Source organism: Amphiura filiformis, chromosome 14 (assembly GCF_039555335.1).
Source record: "Amphiura filiformis chromosome 14, Afil_fr2py, whole genome shotgun sequence".
NCBI classification, from domain to species: domain Eukaryota; kingdom Metazoa; phylum Echinodermata; class Ophiuroidea; order Amphilepidida; family Amphiuridae; genus Amphiura; species Amphiura filiformis.
Window position 1 is genome coordinate 41679583 of NC_092641.1, and position 21415 is coordinate 41700997.

General features: G+C 37.5%; 1 protein-coding gene across 2 annotated transcripts in view; it reads left to right on the plus strand.

The window, feature by feature from the left end:
• Positions 1 to 21157, plus strand: part of LOC140170107 (uncharacterized) — a 34569-nt gene extending 13412 nt beyond the window's left edge. The window contains exons 1-7 of one of the 2 annotated variants that reach the window (XM_072193432.1): positions 9550 to 9737; positions 13370 to 13492; positions 17296 to 17444; positions 17885 to 17924; positions 18781 to 19064; positions 19853 to 19888; positions 20471 to 21157. In XM_072193432.1, coding sequence (XP_072049533.1) covers positions 9653 to 9737; positions 13370 to 13492; positions 17296 to 17444; positions 17885 to 17924; positions 18781 to 19064; positions 19853 to 19888; positions 20471 to 20734 — 981 coding nt within the window. In that variant the 5' untranslated portion in view covers positions 9550 to 9652 and the 3' untranslated portion in view covers positions 20735 to 21157. Of the gene's footprint in view, positions 1 to 9549; positions 9738 to 13369; positions 13493 to 17295; positions 17445 to 17884; positions 17925 to 18780; positions 19065 to 19852; positions 19889 to 20470 lie in introns of those variants that run through there. The other variant, XM_072193434.1, reaches the window with a different exon arrangement.
• Positions 21158 to 21415: the final 258 nt, after the last annotated feature.

The window sequence follows — 21415 nt, forward strand, 5'->3', positions numbered from 1 at the left end:
CGCTATTTATCTTACAACGTGTTTACATCTTTATAAGGGGTAGACACTGGTATAATGGCGTAAGAACATCAGAAAAAAATTTCAAAAATCCTTTTTATCATGAAATTTTAGGAATAGCTTATATTATTTGCCTAAATTAAATTAAAAACATATGTAAATAGCGCCCTCAATTTGGACACAAATATACAGTTTATAGAATAAAAATACCACAAAAAAGCAGAAAATGATAAATAAGTTGAAAAATAAATGAAAATCTATGTTAAAAAAGAGCAGGAAATATATGTACATATTAGTGTGATAGTTAATTGTTAGTATTGTCCAGGTCTTAACTTGAACATTATATAATCTTTTGTTTGAAATTTTAATAAATGATCACATCAAACAACCGTGTCATGCATACAAAAGGATGATATAATTTATTCAAGCATTGTATTTGACAAATTCTTTGGAATCAGCCAATTACTAATGATATATGGACAACTTTTTTCGCTGGAAGTGAAACCCGACCGGACTTTACAAAAAATTACCTGGAAGCCCATGCAGTTGCGTACATAAGCGAAGAGTTCCCCTTATTTCGCCAGGAACGCTACCAAGGCGAGGTCCCCATAGTAGAGAGGAGAGAATTCTCCACATACCAGTGGAAAACACTCCCCATATCCGAGGAGGGAAAATTATCCCTATACCGATGGAGAAAAAGGTCTACTAGATAGCACACTTTTGTCATGACTTCCTTGAGGAACCTAAAGAGAAGTCAAAACTCTTTGGTAGGTATACAGCTGCTGATAGAATCACAATCCTCGAGGCAGCCAAAATCACTTTAAACATGAAATTATGTGTATGTGAAGCCTTTAATATTAAGAGGACACCCGCGATTATAATCAACGCCATCAACGGCAGAGCCCTAGGATTAGTCTTGGAAGCCGTGTTGGGGTCAACTCCTGGATAAAGTGGATCAAGACAAACTTCATCTACGACGCATTGATATATCTTTCCTGCCTCACGTTTCCCACTAAGCTGAGCACCAAGAATATACCCATTAAACATCTCGTCAGTGTGTTCACCAGCGAAAAATAGTCGGTCAACTCTGGCTTGAATCTTTTTGAAGCAATCCTGCGAAACTTCCACTGGCCAATTCGAGAATGCACCGCGATGAAGAGACTTGCGATTCCATCCGGTGATCAGCATTTCATCAGCTTCGGGAACTGTTTTTGCGCCATACAAGTCGCGAAGAACCTGTTCTACTTCGGCTTTAGTTTTCCAATCTGGTTGACTCTCGATACGTCGAGATTCGTCACCGACAACAAATGCGACCAACGTATTAGTGCCACTCGGGAAGAGATGTGCTTTAGTGCCATTCGGAAACAGACCTTGTGCTTCAAGGTTTAAGAAAATTGGATAATATCCGCGTCGGTCATTAACATGTACGATCCATTCTTTATCATCCCAAAACTTAGTTGACCATTTAAGGAAGATCTTCGTGAAAGAACCGATCCTAAACTGAAATAGTGCTTTAGTTTTCCAATATGGAAGAGCTGGAAGAAATTTCACCGATCCTGCTTGCAATACACCAAGCCCAAAGGTTACCAACACATAATCTCCAGTAAACTCAGTCCCGTCGTCACAAGTTACAATGACAATATCTTTGGAAGACTGATCAACAGATACTACAATTTTATTGAGCCGAATGGGACTCAGGTATGGATCTTTGCGGATAGATTCGATAATGTCATTAAATATGTATTCGTATCCTCTTGGATCTTTCACAAACCATTCGTCACTTTCATCGACAGGTAGCAGTGTGGTAGATTGAAGTGATGTTACGGACGGAGGATCAGTCCATTGGAAATCATATTCAAACCATTCGACTACGGAATCAATCGGTGTTTTTGGCACCCAACCACCAAGTCGCAATGCGGCTCTCTGAGACATGTCTGGTTTGTGGTTATCTAAAATATCTTTACCAATTGTTCTCGTTACATTTATAGCATCTTCAAGTCTGTCCCAGTTAGAATCAAACTCGTCTGTAACATCATGTCCAGTGATGTTTCTCACGATCCTGTTATTCCAATTAGTGTGATAAGTGTCCAATTTAATATCATGTACTTGCTTCACGATATCAGTTCCTCCTGGATGTGCCCAGTTAGCACCCAGTTCTACCGTAACTCCTCCAAAAGGAACGCTATGTACTCGTCCACCAACGTAATCGGCACCCTCGATGACGATAAAATCACGCATTCCTTTGTCAAGCAAATATTTAGCTGCTTCTAGTCCTGATGCACCTGCGCCTAATATCAAAACTTTTGCGTAGTTGTCATGATAATTACTTGCTGAAATTGGGTGTAAAAGAATCAAAATGGACGTGCAAAGGAGCATCAGAGATGCCATTGGGTCACTCCATGTCGAAACAGATTGAGTGTACACCCACCCTCTTGGATTTTGCTCTCCTTTGGCTCAGGGGTACCTTTCATGGATCCCTAGGTGAGGTCACAAGAAAAAATTCAAATTCCATTTCGTTTGCGAATGGCGGGCAATCAAAGTTTGGCGACCTCGACCAAAATTGTGAATTTAAGGGGTCCAAATGACAAAGTGCTCTCTTTGAGGGGCACTTTCTTCTTAATTTAATCAGTTGTGATCCTCTTTTTGAATGTGGTCACTCACTGGCTGTGTCTGAAATACCTAATGCCAAAAAAGATAGATTTCGGAATTTCGTTGGGATTTCAGAGGGGTCAAAATCAGCACTTCGTACTGTTCAATCAAATTATCTTGATTTTGAAGGACCCATGATAATGTCACAGTGCACTTATAGGTCCTAATTATGTTCAGAATGGATTAACCATATGCCAATGTCTATGAGCAATTAAAAAAAGAGAAATTTCTAGACCCCTACAGAATTTTAGGCCACCCCTAAAGTGGTTCAGCCACAAATGGCACTTAAAGTCGGCAAATTTTGACCCCTAATAACTTTAGGTGTACACCAGATATGAATTTCTAGTCTTTTGCATCTGAAAGAATGTAGTTTAATGTTACTAGGAACATAAGATTTGTTTTGTATTTTTGTGTTTTAGTATTAAGTTGACGCTTTCAAAAATAGTAATTTTTGCCTAACATACCATGCATACAGGATACGGTACAAAATGCCAATTTTGTATGATATTTTTTTATATTTTTGATCACTTTATAGCCATTTGTATTATTTATCCTGATATTTCAAGTTGCTCTTGAGTCAAGTAATAAGAAAAAACTACTTTCTAATCCTCTGTATGGATTTTTAAGGGGTCAAAATGCACTTCCTGGCAACGATGCACATGCAAAGTACAGGTTATGGGGTCAAATTTTCAGAATGCTCCCAATTATGTCAAGTAATATATCAAATTACTCGTATGGTCATGAGGATTCCAAAATGTATAGTTTGTTATGTGTCAGACCTTTCAGGAGGGCGCTATGACGAAAAATGTTCATAGGTCAACGACCTTTTTGAAAGTATCAAAACACAAAAAATACAAAACAAATCTTATGTTCCTAGTAACATAAGACTACATTCTTTCAGATGCAAAAGACTAGAAATTCATATCTGGTGTACACCTAAAGTTATTAGGTGTCAAAATTTGCCGATTTTAAGCGCCATTTGTGGCTGAACCACTTTAGGGGGGCCTAAAATTCTGTAGGGGTCTAGAAATTTCTCTTTTTTGAATTGCTCATAGACATTGGCACATGGTTAATCCATTCTGAACATAATTAGGACCTATAAGTGCACTGTGGCATTATCATGGGTCCTTCAAAATCAAAGATAATTTGATTGAACAGTATGAAGTGGTGATTTTGACCCCCTCTGAAATCCCAACGAAATTCCGAAATCGATCTTTTTGGCATTAGGCATTTCAGACACAGCCAGTGAGTGACCACATTCAAAAAGAGGGTCACAACTGATTTAATTAAGAAGAAAATGCCTCTCAAAGAGAGCGCTTTGTCATTTGGACACCTTAAATTCCCAATTTTGGTCAAGGTCGCCAAACTTTGATGGCCCGCCATTCGGAAACGAAATTGAATTTGAATTTTTTTCTTGTGACCTCACCTAGGGGCCCATGAAAGGTACCCCTGAGCCAAAGGAGAGCATAATCCAAGAGGGTGGGTGTACACTCAGTCTGTTTTGACATGGACTGACCCCATTGAGTTAGTCAGAGCCATGTTAAGATGCAAAATACAAAGAAGCATTGAAAAGCATATGAAACAAATTACAGCATGCCACGTATACATGTTTACTGGTTGCTATAAAACATCGCGGATACTTTGGTATACTCTTTCTCTTGCAATAGTAGCCTGTATTTTGATATTGTTGGTCACAAAATGATGAATAATCATAGTGTTTGTGATATTTACTCTTATTATCGCTGTTGGAATGCATCATTGCCTAAATTGACAGGGCAGCTGTTCATTGCATCGACAATGGATCATTAACACATAAAAAATGGAAGTACGACCACTTTGATGGTAAAATGGAATAATTTGGTTACATACCACTAATGGGCCTGGGCGATACATGGAAATACGACGAGTAGTATTTGTTTGCATGAAAAGACTGCATTAAAATCGCTGAAATTGATCCAGTTATATAGCCAAAAAAGTACTTTTTAGGGTTTGATGCTTCAAAATGGTCAATTTTCATAATTATATGACATTTTTGTTGTAATAGTACCAAAATTTATACGCACGGCTTCGGTTTTTAGTAAATATTCGCCCTACCATATTGTAACTTTCAGCTTCGAGGGCGCACTGCCATTTTAAGGTGTTTGCGGTTCAGTGCGTTAAAACAAGAAAAGTCTCAGGTCAACCTATGTTGAGTTTTTGATCATTTGGCATATAAATCATAATTTCACCTGATATTAGTGGCATTTAACTGTGAGAGTTCTGAATATCAGAAAATTCCACCCGAAATTAGCCATTTTCCCATTGAAACCCGTGTGTAATACATAATTAGTGGTACATGTATTTAACCATTTACGTTGATCGATGTTCATATCCATGTATTGTCTTGACGCAACGTTCCCGGAACCACCGCTAGGTGGCAGTACACGACGAAAGCTTTGATGGAACACCTTAATTACATTCATATGGAAAAACCAGGTAATGCTCTGAGATGCCCGAGATATCTATGATGTAGCCACAATTTTGACATTGTAGCGCATGGAATGCATTAGAATGGTTTCAAAAGGGTTGGAAACGTTGATAAATATGCGAAACAACATAGATATGGGCCAAAAAATTGCATTTAATCGACAGATCTAATAGACCCGTGACGTCTGCGTGACGTCACGGGTCTATATCATCTACAGGTAGCCGGGTATAGCCCCCTTCATCTGGCCAGACGCCACCAACGGCATCTTTCTCTAGTTCCGAAAAACTCTGGATTTGAGCGGTCTCTACTGATAGAATGAATTCAAGCTTCGAAACTCAAATAGCAAAAAATTCAAGTTAGTATACATCACCGGCTATCGTGGCTAAATCGTAACATTTGCTGAGGAGTAAAATCATGTTTATTCAGTAATGTAAACATCTACCAAAAAGTAATTAACCCCTTTAAATAATGGTTATTATTCCTAAACTGTTGATTGTATAAGCCAAATTTGGAATATGCAGTCGAAGCAGAATTTATTTCTGCGCATTATGACACATCATTTGTTGCAATGGTCCCAATATTGATGTCGCAGCGTACATTTAAATGAAAGTAACTCAGCAAGATTTGACAGTTGCAGCAAAGTCCTATTGATTTGTATTCAGCGTCCATGGAAGAAAATGTTTTCAGTGCTCACTGGATTAAGGGATGGGGTATGAACGTTTGGACAGTATTTATTGTGGGACATTAGAGCACATTAGACATATCGAATTGCATTTTGAATACGGAGAATGTCCTGATGACATCAAAGAATTTAGATTTTTTGAAATTCACAATGTACATGTAATACACATTTTATGGCAAATGATTAAAAATTGATCTTTTTGATATAACAGTACTCGAAGTAAACTTTATAAATCTGATGATTTATACTTAAAGTGTATGTAGGTGGGATGAAAAGCCGACGATCAATTGAAAATTTTGACCTTTCGTATTGAAGATATGGATTTTTTTCCCAAAACACCAAAAATCTTCAATATGAAAGGTCAAAATTTTCATTTGATCGTCGGCTTTTCCTCCCAGCTACATACACTTTAAGAATATATCATTAGATTTATAAAATTTACTTCGATGACTGTTATATATCAAAAACGTGAAAAATATCAAATGTTAATAATTTGTCATAAAATTTGTATTATATCGTTAATTTTTGGAGCTAATTTGGTGGTCTTAATATGTTATAATCAAAAAAAAAAAAACTTCATGTCATTATTCACATCAGTTGTTATTTTTTACTTAATCCCATATTAAAACATTAAAAGCGCAATGTTTTCTGTGACCAAGAAGGTCACAAGAAGTGGAAGACCAAGGGTTACATCTGTTGTGCACACCTCCCAATCAGTAAATTTGACTTGATTTGACTTGACTTGACTTGACTTGACTTGACTTGACTTAACTTGACTTAACGGATGGTTCCTGTAAACTAATTCCAGTCGAACACGAGGGGCGTAGCCAGCTTTCTTGTTCAGGGGGGCAAAATAAAATTTTTGGGGCACAGACGAAAAAAAATGCAGTTGCATCATACAATACATAGAGACTGTATTTCTTCGGGCTTCCCGAAAAGGGCCTTATTGGGATGATGTGCGCGCGTAGCGCGAAAAAAAATGGTATTTTACACTATTTTCGCCCATTATCCGGCTAAAAAGGGCTTTATTGTTACAATGTGCGCGCGTAGCGAGGAAAAATTTGGTATTTTACACTATTTTGGCCCTGAATTTTGCTAGAAAAGGGTTCCTTGCCCTTTTCTTTTCCTTTGCCCTCCTGATTTTCTCTTTCATTTTTTTGTCAGAGGGCACTTTTCTTTCATTTTTTTGTCAGGGGGCCCCTGCCCCCCCACCCCCGTTGGCTACGCTACTGGTCTGTGGCTAGTAAGGAATCGTCTTTGACCATGCGCGGACAAAACTGCACACATATCATATTCTGGGTCGTCAGAAAAAAAAATATCCGGAATTATACTATACCTACCAGTTCCTTGGTATAGCCATTTGATATAGAATAGTTGTTATACCATGTTTACTATATTCGTATTTATCGCATAATAAAATGTGACCAAATGTATAATTATGTGACCGTACACGACGAATGCGCCGTAAATTCCTCCCCGGCCAATTTTGTTTTATTTCGTGTTTAGAAAATATATATCATAAGCTTTAAAAATGGTATATCATTTGACTTCAAATGATATCCAGAAACGGGTTATGCCTGGTTTGTTGAACTTTGCTCCTTCAACAAAATGGTACTTTTTTTCGTTTCAACATGTGTCTCTTTTTCCACATTGCTGGTAATAAATATCAAACAATCATAATTGGCGGTCATTTCAAATCATCCCCAAGTCAACGAGGTTCAGGAATGTCCTCTCATGGTTAATTATTGGTTATACATACCGAGACAAAATGCAATGCTTTGTAACCCACCACTTGAACAGGATTTAACCAGAGCAAACAAAGACCAGAGCTATTAAGAATTCTGTAGATATCTAAGTTAGAAGCTTATACTCCTCTTCAACAATAGGTTTATTGATTGGTTTAAAAATGAGATACATGTCGCATCAACTTAAGGTACCTATGAATACGACCTTCATACACATTTTGAAAAGATATGGTTTTATGAGGAGTGTGACCCCCGGTGGGGAAATTATTTTTTTATTTTATTCTTTACTTTGTTCTCTTTTATTTGACAGCACTCGGGGGTAATACCATCTTGGCATTTTGAGATATGAAAAGGATCCATATGAATATTGACCCAGGGTTTATTATGAGTGCCACCCCTGGGTGAAAAAAATATTTTTATTATATTCTTTACTTCTTCCTCTTTCATTTGACACCCTAGGGGTTCATACATTAGTGGCATTTAAAGATATGTCCATTTCAGACCAAAGGTTGGTAAGTAAGCAAGTTAGTAAGCAAGTAGGTAAGTAAGAGGCTCTGCAATAATTATGAGACCTGGGGAGGATACAATTTTTTTTTTTTTTTGGGGGGCAAGAAATTTTTGGCGAGCCGAAGGGGGGGCAAGCAATTTTTGGCAAGCGGGGGGCACACATTATTGGGGCGCCTTTTAAATAAAACGTTCTAAAAGGCTTAGGAAAACTGTACGAAAACGCTTAAATATGCTGTTTGGCCGTTTGGAAGTTTTACCCCCGGGCTCATAATTATTGCACAGCCCCTAAGTAAGTATAAAGTAACATACACAAATACAGGCTGATACCATTTCATGGTTCAGCAAAAATATAAATTTCAACCATATGGGGAATCCCCGCGGGAAATACTTATGTAGGCTTACTACGCAACTGCAATCAATCAACATTACAATATGCATACAAATTGTTCCACCCTGTGATACCATTATAACGCAATAAATATGCGCAATATTTTCACAACAACAACAACCGCCTCTGTCTATTTGTAGGCTATTCATGTCATACATTTTTAAAGATTATCAAGAAAATAGTTGAAGAAAAGTTCTACTTTTCCAGTAGACACAGTTCAAGTGAACAAAATCGTTGTTTTCAAGTGCTAGAAGTAGGACTATCACCGGGTGTATCAGAAGGTAGGCCTGTAGCCTAACTTGTTTTAACTATCATAAAATGAAGGGCGTCGCCCCAGGGGGGTCACTCCCATTGTGGCCTGTACACCATCCGCGATAATGAAAACACGTAAAAAGGGTAGTTTTTCGTGGGTAAGCACGATACGCGCGTAACGCGTTTAGGGTGTCAAAAACATGAAATATTGGGAAAAAGGGTAGCAAAATTGCAATTGCTAATACGCGGAAATGAAATTTATGGTATGAAATTTGATGCAAGGAATAAAATCCCTGTTTAGGGTATTGTTTTAGCCAAGGGTTAAATCCTTGTTTAGGGTGCTTTTCAAAAGTTGATTATCGCGGATGGTGTACAGGCCACAATGGGAGTGACCCCGGGCGTCACTTATTATGTCTTTAAACAAAGAAAGAAAACGGGGATAATTACGGATACGGACATAAACAAATTAATTTACTCTGGTCACATCGCGTCAGAAATATTCATGACCCTCTCCCCCGCGTACCTTTCAAAAGAAAATAACAGCAACTCCGTCAGTTTGCCACTATCGAGATTCTTCTAAAGAGCTTTTAAAGCTATGGAATTACACCCATTTAGCCTGTGTTTAAAGCTCAAACCTCTGGGTTTGTAATTAATTTAAATTCCCCGGTTCTTTAATTGCGCATGCGCATAATTATAGTAGGTATTATGTTTAATCTGCTATTGCAATTATCCACCATCTACGTCATATGAACTTCGACCACATGGGGAATCCCTAAATACGGGAAATACTAATCTATGTACTGCGCAAGCGCAATCAATCAACATTACACTATGCATACAAATTGTTCCATCCGGTGATACCATTATAACGCAATAAGTATGCGCAATATTTTCACAATAACAACAACCACCTCTGTCTACGTGTAGGCTATTCATGTCATTCACTACCAAGACAAGAGTTCATAATGGCCAGCTTTTCCAGTAGACACAGTTCAAGTGAACAAAATCGTTGTTTTCAAGTGCTAGGACTATCACCGGGTGCATCAGAAGGTAGACCTGTAACTTACTAAAAAGTATTTCAACTATCATAATATTAGTACATGTTTGTTTGCGCTCACAAATCGTACATGCCGGTATACAAAGTCAATATTTACCTGCAGTCGCTTCAAAATACAGAATTATGTTTCAACCTAAAATATATAATTATGTTAATTCATCAATATTAGTAAACCTAATATTAGGGATAACCATCAAAATTTCATGTTGTCCCAATTGCTACAAAAGATTGTTTTCTGGATAGAACTCATCAACAGAAGTATTTTGGTGGTTAAATGGTCAAAATCGGTCAACAACTTTTCGAATTATGAATTTTCAAAGTTTCCCATTCTGACCGGTCATTGGAACGAAATAAAATGACATGGTCCAAAAATAGCAATTGGGAGCAAAATTGGCATAAACATATATTTACCTTTATATATTTCTTTATTTTAACATATATGTAAACATGAAACAAGCATATTGTGAAAGTATCAAAGGGGTTTCTTATGAAATGGCACTTTACTAGTCAATGGCATAAAGTATTTTTTCAAACCGAGGCATTGAAATCATGCATTTAGAGAACATTTGCCAAAAATCATCCAAGATGGCTGATATGGCACAAAATCAAAATTGCACTTAGTCTAGGTGAACTTTTTGTTCACAACCAAACATTTCAATGTTATTGGGTTTAATATGACCAATTAGTAGGTGTATGCAAACAAAATCTTAAAGTGTCATTGAAGGTCATTGACTCGTTCACAACAATATAGGTATGCACTTCACTCATCATGCTCATGTGTGACCTCTAACAAAAGGTGCTGGTTCCCGTAGTATTCTTCATTCAAACCAATTCAATGCATGACCTCAGAGTCACCTGCATGACTTTCGCGGGCTATTTTGAAACAGTTATGGTTGCACATTCAGGTATTTCTTTTGAAAGTTCTAAACAAGGTATAGCCAGCAGCAAGTTGTAGATGGTATAGGCCTAAATATAAGAAAACGTTTAGGGTTGAAATCAGGTGAAAAATACATCGAATGAGCACGAAACTTCACATTTATGTTCAGAAAGGTGTCTTCTTAGCATGATTCGAAAGGAGTATGGAAATTCCAAAGGGAAGCTGGTGATTTAATTTGTAACTCGAGATCTACTTCTTCATATTTTTTCCTTTTTACAGAGGGTATGATAGAGGTATTACTGTCAACTCTGCCAAATTACAGCTCAGTAGGCCACATTTTTCACCTGATATTATTAATCTGAATATTTTGTGCCATTCTTGAGCAGTGCTGAACTCAGCCACTGGCAATTAAACGCACTGTGGCGATGGACCAATTTTGACTCGCACTTATAGGAAAATGAAATAAGTTGTGTTGCTGTAATTTGCAAGATAGTTACAAAATATAATTGGCATTCACTTTCCCAATTTTTACAGAAAAATATTGATAAATAAAAGAATGAGATCAATTTAGAAATGTCTGTGCAAGCAGTGCACAGTTGAGCTCCTTGCATGTCTATGGGAGCGTTCTAATCAAGTTGATGGTTCATTGGTCATCCCTACTAATATTAAACCAGAGAAGATGTAATAATTATTACATCTTCTCTGATTAAAACTGGGTATGAACGTTTGGACAGTATTTATTTTGGGACATCAGAGCACATCAGACATATCGAATTGCATTCTGAATACGAAGAATGTCATTCTGATATCAAATAATTTTGATTTTTGAAATTCGCAATTTAATACACATTTTATGGCAAATCATTAAAAATTGATATTTTTGATATTTAACAGTACTTGAAGTAAACTTTATAAATCTGATGATTTATACTTAAAGTGTATGTAGGTGGGATGAAAAGCCGACGATCAATTGAAAATTTTGACCTTTCGTATTGAAGATATCGATTTTTTTTCCAAAACACCAAAAAAATTAGGTCTTTTTGGGAAAAAATCCATATCTTCAATATGAAAGGTCAAAATTTTCAATTGACGTCAACTTTTCCTCCTGCTACATACACTTTAAGAATATATCATTAGATTTATATAATTTACTTCGAGGACTGTTATATATCAACAATTTGAAAAATATCAAATTTTTATAATTTGTCATAAAATTTGTATCATATTGTGATTTTCAAAAATGAAAATTATTTGATATCAGAAAGACATGCTTCGTATTCAGAATGCAATTCGATAGGTCCGAGGTGCTCTCATGTCCCACAAAAAATACTGTCGAAACGCAATAAACGCTCATTTTAGATCCCTTAAACTAACAAGGTTTTTTTTTTACATAATCGTTCATTTAAAGCACGAACATGTCATAAACACATTTTAACAACTTTAAATTTTGGATTAACGCTTCGGGCCTATTCAGCGATTTTCTCGTTTAGAAAATCTTCCAAACTTTCTTTTTTTCCCCTTTGTTCGTAGCATAGATGTACATAGCCAAAAACCATGTATAGGGCGGTTGCACGGAAGGTCGTTAGATCAAATCGTCCTCCAGAAGACATGCAAATCCATGGAGTACAATACCAATCACCTGTTAAAGTGGTATTGATTCCATGCATTTGCATGTCTTCTGGAGGACGATTTGAAGTAATGACCTTTCGCGCAATCGCTATAATATTAAAGACAGAATAGGACGTTTTACTTGAAATCGTAATATCACTACTTCTCAATTTTTTTAGATGTTTCAAAATCTTTTAGACTTAGGAATATTTTAGGAAAACTTTACAGCTCAACTTATCATACTTTTTCTACATTCGACCTTGAATGATTTTTGAGTTGACACAGTCATGAAAATAACTATAGATACTTGACAAGACCATTAGTAGCCCAGTTCTGAACCTTTTCATTGATCATTCATAACAAATAGGTAGCTGATGGATCAGTGACGATAAGAAGGGATTATAATATCCGTAACCTTGATATTATAGTACATCTCGAGGAAAAAGTGCAATGGACATGTTTTCATTTTATGAAAATTGAGTATTTAACCCAAAATGGAAAATGGAACAATTTATTGGAAATCTGTTTTAACAGATTTTTTTGACATCTTTTTCTGCACTGTATTATACCTAAATTAAGAAATTTGATAAATATTCAAAGAAAATATAGGTCTTCCAAAAAATTGTGATTTTTACACATTTTGGGGCAAAAAAGGAAACATAAGCAAAATATCAAAATCTGTCTAACAGTTTTATTCATCAAGTCATAACAAACGGCCTACATGCTTACTTTCTAATAAAATATTGAAATTGTGAAAAATATAGGTATTTATTGATTTTCATGTTTTTTCTTGCAAATATGCTAATAATATGCAAATTATGAAATTGCAAAATAAAGTTTCTACATAGCATACATCTTTCAATTTTAATTTGCGATATAATACAAATTTTATGACAAATTATTTAATTCTTTATTAATTTTTTTAATTTCTGATATTTAACAGTCCTCGAAGTAAACTTTATAAATCTAATGATATGTACTTAAAGTGTATGTAGCTAGGATGAAAAGCAGACGATCAATTGAAAATGCTGACCTTTTTGTCAAATTATTATTATTATTATTATTATTATTATTATTATTATTATTATTATTATTATTATTATTATTATTATTATTGTTATTATTATTATTATTATTCAGAAGAGATCCAGCAAGCTTATCGCCGTTTGGCTCTGACACATCACCCAGATAAAAACAACAACGATCCAGAGGCTACTCGAAAATTCCAAGAGATAAACAACGCCTACAAGATACTTGCAAACTGTAAGATCAACGTTATATTTACCTTATACGGCTAGGTCTTAAAATCAAACTACTTGTTACTTTCTTCATCTGGCAACATGTCCAGTGCTTCTTCATGCAAAAGGCCGATTTTGTCCATTATTATGTTTTGATGAATCCAAGTGTGTGAAAATATTGGATCCACAACATAATAATCCAAATCGGCATTGGAAGTTTGCAATGCATTATAGGACAGTTTTTGCAGTTTTGGGACACTTTGTCCTTTGACCTTAAAAATTCAGAAATATTGGGTTTTTGTACGTACAAAATATAATCTAAAATGTTTTACAATAATTAAAATTTAAAAAAATATTAGTATTTTATAAATCAATTATTTAGTATTTTTGATGATCAACATTATGACAATAATAAGACAATTAATAATAATTACGTCAATTTTCCGATGTCAGAGGTCAAAGTGTCCCAAAACTGCTCTCAAAAACCGGAAGTTAGAATGGCGATTGGGCTTATTATACTATGAGTTTTAAAATATTGCACTCTGCTACGCCTCGTCCAATATTTTTAAAACTCATAGCTCGACCAATAAATATGATCTCAATCGATCTAATTTTATATCAAACTTCGTCTCAAGCATCATTGTCCATGATACGTTATAATAAATGTATTATACGCGTTTTGAATTTAGTTCAAACGTGTTAATAACATTCAAATGTCGGGTTATATAAATGTCATGAAAACATAACATAGAACAGAGTTTTGGAATTAAATCTAATACTGGAACTTACTTTTTGCAACTATTGCGACGTTGCGTCTGGAACCACCAGACTTCATCAGGCAACTGACCCGTTGGACTGGTCACGTGATAGACGGCTAGGTATCGACCCGATGGCCCGGTCCCATGCATGAGATAAATTGAAGCGGAGTACCCCTTTCTTGTTCAGTGACGGTTGCTCAATGCGTTCCCAAATGGCTTCTTTTATGCCTCTCCTATGCCATTGTTCCTCCTTGTCAAGAATAACGACTTCCTCGTTCTTAATTGAGTGTCCAGTGTCCTTTAAATGGAGGTAAACAGCAGAGTTTTGTGCTTCGTTGGTACTTGGTCTCCTATGTTGACCAATGCGGGTTTTTAACGCCTGTTTGGTTTCTCCAACGTAAGCCGCAGAGCAATCGGTATCACCGCACACAACCCCGTACACTAAGTTTGAGCGTTTGTCCTTCGGTTGCTTGTCCTTCACATTCACAAGTTTCCCGCGAAGCGTGTTAACTGGTTTGAAGGATGTTGAAATTCCAAAGGATTTGAAGTGGTTCTTCACGCGTTCCGAGATTCCCGAAATATATGGTATAGTTACGCGGGCTCTGTTGGTTTGACCACTCGCGCCTCCGGTTTTTGGCTCTTTACTCTTGGTGGCTTTGAGAAAGGCCCAGTCCGGATAACCACAGTTATTAAGGGCTGTTTTGATGTGGTCCTTTTCCTCGGGAACTTGTTCAGAGTCACTTATGATGGTATCAGCTCTATATTGGAGAGTTCGAATTACTCCTAACTTGTGTACGAGTGGATGGTGGGAACCAAACTGAAGATAATGGTCAGTATGTGTGGGTTTCCTATACACCTTAGATGTCAGGGTACCATCGCTTTGAACAGATATCAAGCAGTCGAGAAATGCAAGGGTATTGTCTTTGCACAGTTCTTGGGTGAATTTTATGTTGTCATCCACGCTATTGATGTGTTCGAAGAACCCGTCGAGCTCGCTACGGTTGAGTATAACGAAAGTGTCGTCGACAAAACGCAACCAAACCCTTGGTTTTGTACCCGGGTACGACTTCAAGGCCTGGTGTTCGAAGCTTTCCATACACAAATTCACCACTATTGGTGAAACGGGGGAGCCCATAGCACATCCATGTTGTTGTTTGAAGTATTTCCCCTTGTATGAGAAGTAGGTTGTGTTCAAACAAATTTCAACCAGTTCTACGATTTGTTCAACCTTCAAGTTTGTCCTTTCACTTAGTGTATTACCACTCTCCAAACACTCTTTCACAACTTTGAGGGCAAAGTCAGGTGGTATGCATGTGAAAAGAGCAGTTACATCGTAGGATGTTATAATTTCACTTTCGCTTAACTTGAGATCTTTTATTTGGTTGACAAAGTCTTGCGTGTTCTTGATATGATGAGGTGACCGACCAACTAAAGGGCCAAGTATTTTGGCAGCGTGTTTGGCGAGGTTGTAAGTTACGGATCCAATGCTACTCACTATGGGCCTGACAGGAATTGGGTCAGGTTTGTGGATTTTGGAAGTCCGTAAAACGCCGGTACCACAGGCTCAGAGGGGGGTCTAACTGTCTCTTGAGCACAATGTCTATGGACCCATCAGTAGTGATTTTATTCGTGAAATCAGTCACTCGTTTTCTGTAGCCACTGGTCGGATTGTAGCCTACCGGTTTGTATGTTTTCTTGTCCTTGAGCAAGTCATTACACTTGTCATCGTAATCACTTTCATTCAAAACAACAACGCATTTACCTTTATCAGCTGGGACTACGACGATGTTATCATCCTTTGTTAAATCTGATAAAGCTTTCCGCTCGTCCTTGGTGATATTCGACTGAGGCAATTTGGTATTACAAAGCGTTTGGCAGATTTTATGTCGTAATGAATCCGCGTCCGATGGTTTTAGATGTGCAAGCGAAACAGCTGATTCCGCAACGGTGACGAATTCTGCTACTGGAACTTTCTCCGGTACCACAGCGTAGTTCAATCCTTTCGCGAGAACACTAACTTCGTGATTTGACAACTGGCGGTCGGATAGATTCTTCACCCACTTTTCCGCGCTGGAATTATCACCAATATTCCCACTATTTCGCCAATCCTTGTCCAAATCAGCTCGAGATGTTTGTAGCTTACGGAACTTTTCAAGATGGCGGCGTTTACCCTGCTCGTGTTGGCTCAACTGCGCATGGGTGGTGAATTCGGCAACTCTGTTGTAAGCGTCACTTGACAACGAGCCCGATAATTTCTCAGAAAGTTGGTCTTTTTTTCCGATTTAGCACATCAATCGTAAAATTCACTTGCCTCACTCTCTCATTAAGGAGTTTCCTTTCCGCGTTTTCCAAGATCGTATCCGCTTTATGTCCACTTACATTGCTTTTTAGCTTGATACTGCGGGGTGTTATGTGTTCATGAAGACACCGCAAATTAAATCTCAGATGGTTGCGATAGTTCGCGATTTTCCTAGCCGTCTTTTCATAACTTCTTACATCTTGTAGGCACTCACGCCCGAAATTGATACCTAGCCGTCTATCACGTGACCAGTCCAACGGGTCAGTTGCCTGATGAAGTCTGGTGGTTCCAGACGCAACGTCGCAATAGTTGCAAAAAGTAAGTTCCAGTATTAGATTTAATTCCAAAACTCTGTTTGAAACTACTGGATGACTAAGAACATTCACTCATTTTTCATAACATAGAACGTTTTATCTGAAAAAACCCAACAATGAAGTTGCGAAACTAAAATGTAAACTTTGCCTAAGACAGAAGGTACCGGGCTATTCCAGTTGAAATATACACCCCCTATGTAAGAATTTACCCTTAATCCCACACACAGTTAGTGTGAAATTCAAATGGGGTTACCTGAATGGGTGACCCCATTTGAAATCTACACCCCCTGTGTGGGAGATTTAAGGTCATGTTTTACATAGGGGGTGTATGGATTTCAACTTGAATAGCCCAAATGTATTAGTCTCTTCTACCGCTCCTGTTTATCTCGCTCCTTCTTCATTGTCATATTTCGTAATTTTCAACTCGCGCCTAAACCACTGTAACGTCTATTTTCAGCCGAAACCAGGGATGCATCAGAAGACGGGGAGGACCATTTTCCGTTTGGAATGCATCCGTTCTTCTTCACAACTGATGATGATGATGAAGATGATGATGAGCCGTTTTTGTTCTTTGGTCATCCATTATTTGCTATGTTTGCTCAGGAGGTAAATTATATATTATATAACACTTAAGATCATACCTAGTTGAGGCCATGGCGCAGTGGTTGGGGTTCTTGATTTTGGTGTAACAGGGCGTGGTTCAATCCCTGGTGGGAGGACACATCTAACTGCAGGCAGGCAAATAATGTTGCATGCTTCTATCGGTATCAATTCAATTAAGAACCGAGAAAATGAGTCATGAGAGTGTCCAGGCCTTTGGAGGGTTCTTGACACCACCGCCGGTCCTGTGTACACGGAGTCGCATACACCTGTAAATATTACTGTAGCTCGCTGTTTAAATCATGTATATAGAGGGTGCCCCCTCTCCCCCAAATAAAAAACCAACAACAAAACAACCCATAATATGCCTATTTTAAAACTATTATTATATCCCTTTTATCATGGTTTATTGAGGTACTAACGTGTCATTTTTGTTGCAATTACAGATGATGTTTCAACGAATGCTTCGTGAAATACACATGCGTAGTAAGTCTCTTCAATTCTTTCTTAAACCGTTCGTGGATTGTGTTATTGTGGACTACTCCCTTTCTCTGAGTATATTGTAATCAATCTAGAGATGTAAATGGGCCAAAGAATAGAAAAAGTTGAACGTATATCAAGTGATCTAAAGAAATACAAATATTGGTTACAAGTGCCTTAAAATTACTCTATATTTAACCGCCATTTTCAGCCAAATATTATGGCAATAACTGATTTAATAAACAGTGCCTGTAGCATTAGCATGCCTCATGTTTCTGGTAACTTGTGGTAAGGCACCGCGTCGAATTTGGGCCTGTCAGTGCCCGGTTAGGTACTGAAGACTCTTTCTATCATACCCGGTGATGTAATAAATTGTATCAATCAATTTTGTTTTTTGCACAGTGATAACATTTTTCATTTAATAAAAAACGAAGGCACAGTGCAAATGTTCAGGGTGCGATAGAAAGAGCCTTTGGTATCTATCGGAGGACCGATAGCGCTATAGAACCAAATTAGACGTTGTGCCTAAGTGAGGCTATCCAAATTATCAAATGCAGCAGCTAAAGATCGCTCCCTATGAACTACAGTGCACACAGTTATTTTAGTAACAAATTGACCCATTATGAGTCTTGTACTGTCTCCGGCAGTATAACAACTTTTTATGTGGTCAGCGGCAGAGAGAAAGCCTCAAGGGAAATCAAGTTGTGAAGAGAAAATGCAAACATTATCTAAGGAAGAGGTAGCGTAATTAGTTCTTTGAAAGTAAGATATTTCTTGGATGGAAGAAAATTATTGTTGGATAAAATTGTTGGAAATGGTGCTTTGTTACACAGTTCTATGTCTGTATTTATTTCAAATTCAGGATTCATGTCTAGTAGATATCAGGAAGAACAAGAAACTGAAAGAAACAGACGTCAACAAAGATGGCGGAATCGCAGTGATCGTGATCTTCCTCCATGGGCAAGAAGCGGTAGATTTCGCGCAGATGATGATGAGGATACTCAACACACACGTCATTTTCAGTCGAATTCTGCGTCTTCTCATGAAAGTTGGCATCGACATTCTGAGGGATGTGGCGGTTGGCAACGTAATTGCGGTCATTCAGGACGGCAGGATGAAGTCAGGCAAAATAACAGCTCTGGAAAGGTATTTTTGATAATAATATTACAATATATAAATAAACAAATCAAACATGGTGATGGTGGTGGTGATGGTGGAGGTGATGGTAGTGGTGGTAGTGGCTGCGGCGGGGGCGCACAGTGGGCCAGAATCGCCACAAAGCTGGACAAAAATCAAAATTGGCGAATTTGACTTTTTATGTTTTTTTAGGTCGTTAGAGAAAGAAAACATCCCAATGAACATGATTATATAAAATAATACTAAGTATTTTAAAAGGAATTTAAAGGTGTCAAACTTGACTTAGGTGTGGCCCTTATGCTTCCTCCAAGCCTTCATGTCATCGTCCTCCACTCTAGCCTATATTGTCTAGCAGCATCCTGTAGCGATATCCATACGTTGTATTGTCCTTGGTCTTTCCATCTGGTAGACGGGCGACGCCTATGGACAGTGAATGTCTTGCAGGCTTGGGAAAGGACAAGTTGGTAGGGCATACGGACCACATGACCAAACCATTTGATCTATCATTGGAGTACTTCCAGAATGGTCTACCACACTTACCAACACTTATCACACTTATACAAATATTGGGTTATTGGTTGAAATCTATACACCTCCTATGGGAGATATTCCAAATGTGAATTTCAAATGGGGTTACCTGGATGGGACACTCAATTGGAAGTCTATACCCCCTGTGTGGAAGATTAAGGTCTTGTCTTTCATATGGGGGTGTATAGATTTTAACTTAAATAGCTCATTGTCGGGCAAAATCGGGATCACCGGTATTTATCATATGTGTTTGTTCTGTCTCATTGCAGAAAGGAAAACAGTATGGCAAAGCTGCAAAGGAACAGGTATGTAGAGATATAGATATAAATAGAAGAGCTATAAATAGAAGTAAACCTGAATAAATTGAATTAAATATTTCAAGCACTTTTAAAAGTGCATTTGTTTTTCATTTAAGATCAAATTTCTCGTAACAGCAAAGGTACTTTCAAAGGACGCACAGTTTGGTAGTCCAATTGTGATTAGAGAAACCTTATTGTGTGGCTCAAAACTTCTTTGTGAGTCCGTCCAAGATTATGTTTATCGTCAAGCCATATAATGTGCCATACCTATACCTTTTAATTACGGTATTGCTTGTGGGTCTTCCTCAGATAGGTGAAATACGGCAATATCATGATTAATCGCTTTCACCTTTTCTCTTTTCTCCTTTTCTTTCCTTTCCTTTTCTTTTCTTCTTCCTTTACCTTCCCTTCTCCGCCCGTCCCTCCCCAGCCATTTCCCTTTCCTTTGTTTTCCTTCCCTTTCCCTTTGTATCTTTCTTTCTTTCTTTCATCTTTCTTTCTTCCTTTCCCTCTTTCGTTGGGAGACATTTCAAATTATTCCTAAAAGGATGTTTACAAAATTATACAATTGATTTTTTTTAATTCCAGAAAGCCAGAGAAGGAGAACAAAAGCGTCGCCAGCGAGAAGACCAAAAACGTCTCCAGCGAGAAGAACAAAATCGTCGCCAGCGACAACGTCGCCAACGAGAATCAGAACAAAAACGTCGTCACCGAGAAGAAGAACAAAAGCGTCGCCAGCGAGAAGCAGAACAAAGGCGTCGCCAGCGAGAACAAGAACGATCTGAACAAAAATGTCGCCATCAGCGAGAGATGGAAGACGTTGACCGCAAACTAGGGGATATGCAACTATAATCTGATACAAGTATTGGAGGACATGGGTGTCAAATCTTTCTAAATTTTATCAAAATTTGAGATTTCGGGCAATTTTTATGAACAATCATACATGAGCTAATTCATTTAAATTGAAAGCGTGCCAAACACAATCTTATAAAACAACTACTCTGACATTGAAAGGCCGCATGTCATTACAAGGGGAAGATGTCGCCGCTTAAAAGCAAACAAGCAATGTGTGTGAAAAATATGTTGTCACCTATGCAATCTGACGCAAACGTGGATTTTGTGCAACTTTGAGTAACATTTAGGCAACTTTCATCATCAACTTTTAACCATTTTTTTGGTTAACTTCAGACATTTTGCCCATTGACATGTGGTCTATATAATAAGCTGTAGGAAAAAAGTATACGCATTTTGTGCTCAAGAAGGCCTATAATATAAAATATTTTTTATGTTCCTATATACTCAGGTGAGGCTATAATTCTGGGACAAAGGTTCAATTTTTTTGTTACTTAACTTTTCATATTATTTTATAGACATGAGGTGAAATACTCACGACGGGACACGAAGTGATATACTGTCGGCGTCCGATTCATTGGATGTTGTTGTTGTTGTTGTTTTTCTTTGTTTTTTTAGAAAAGTAAGTCAATATACAAGTTTACTACTGTAAGAGTTAAAAAAAGCTGATATATGTACATT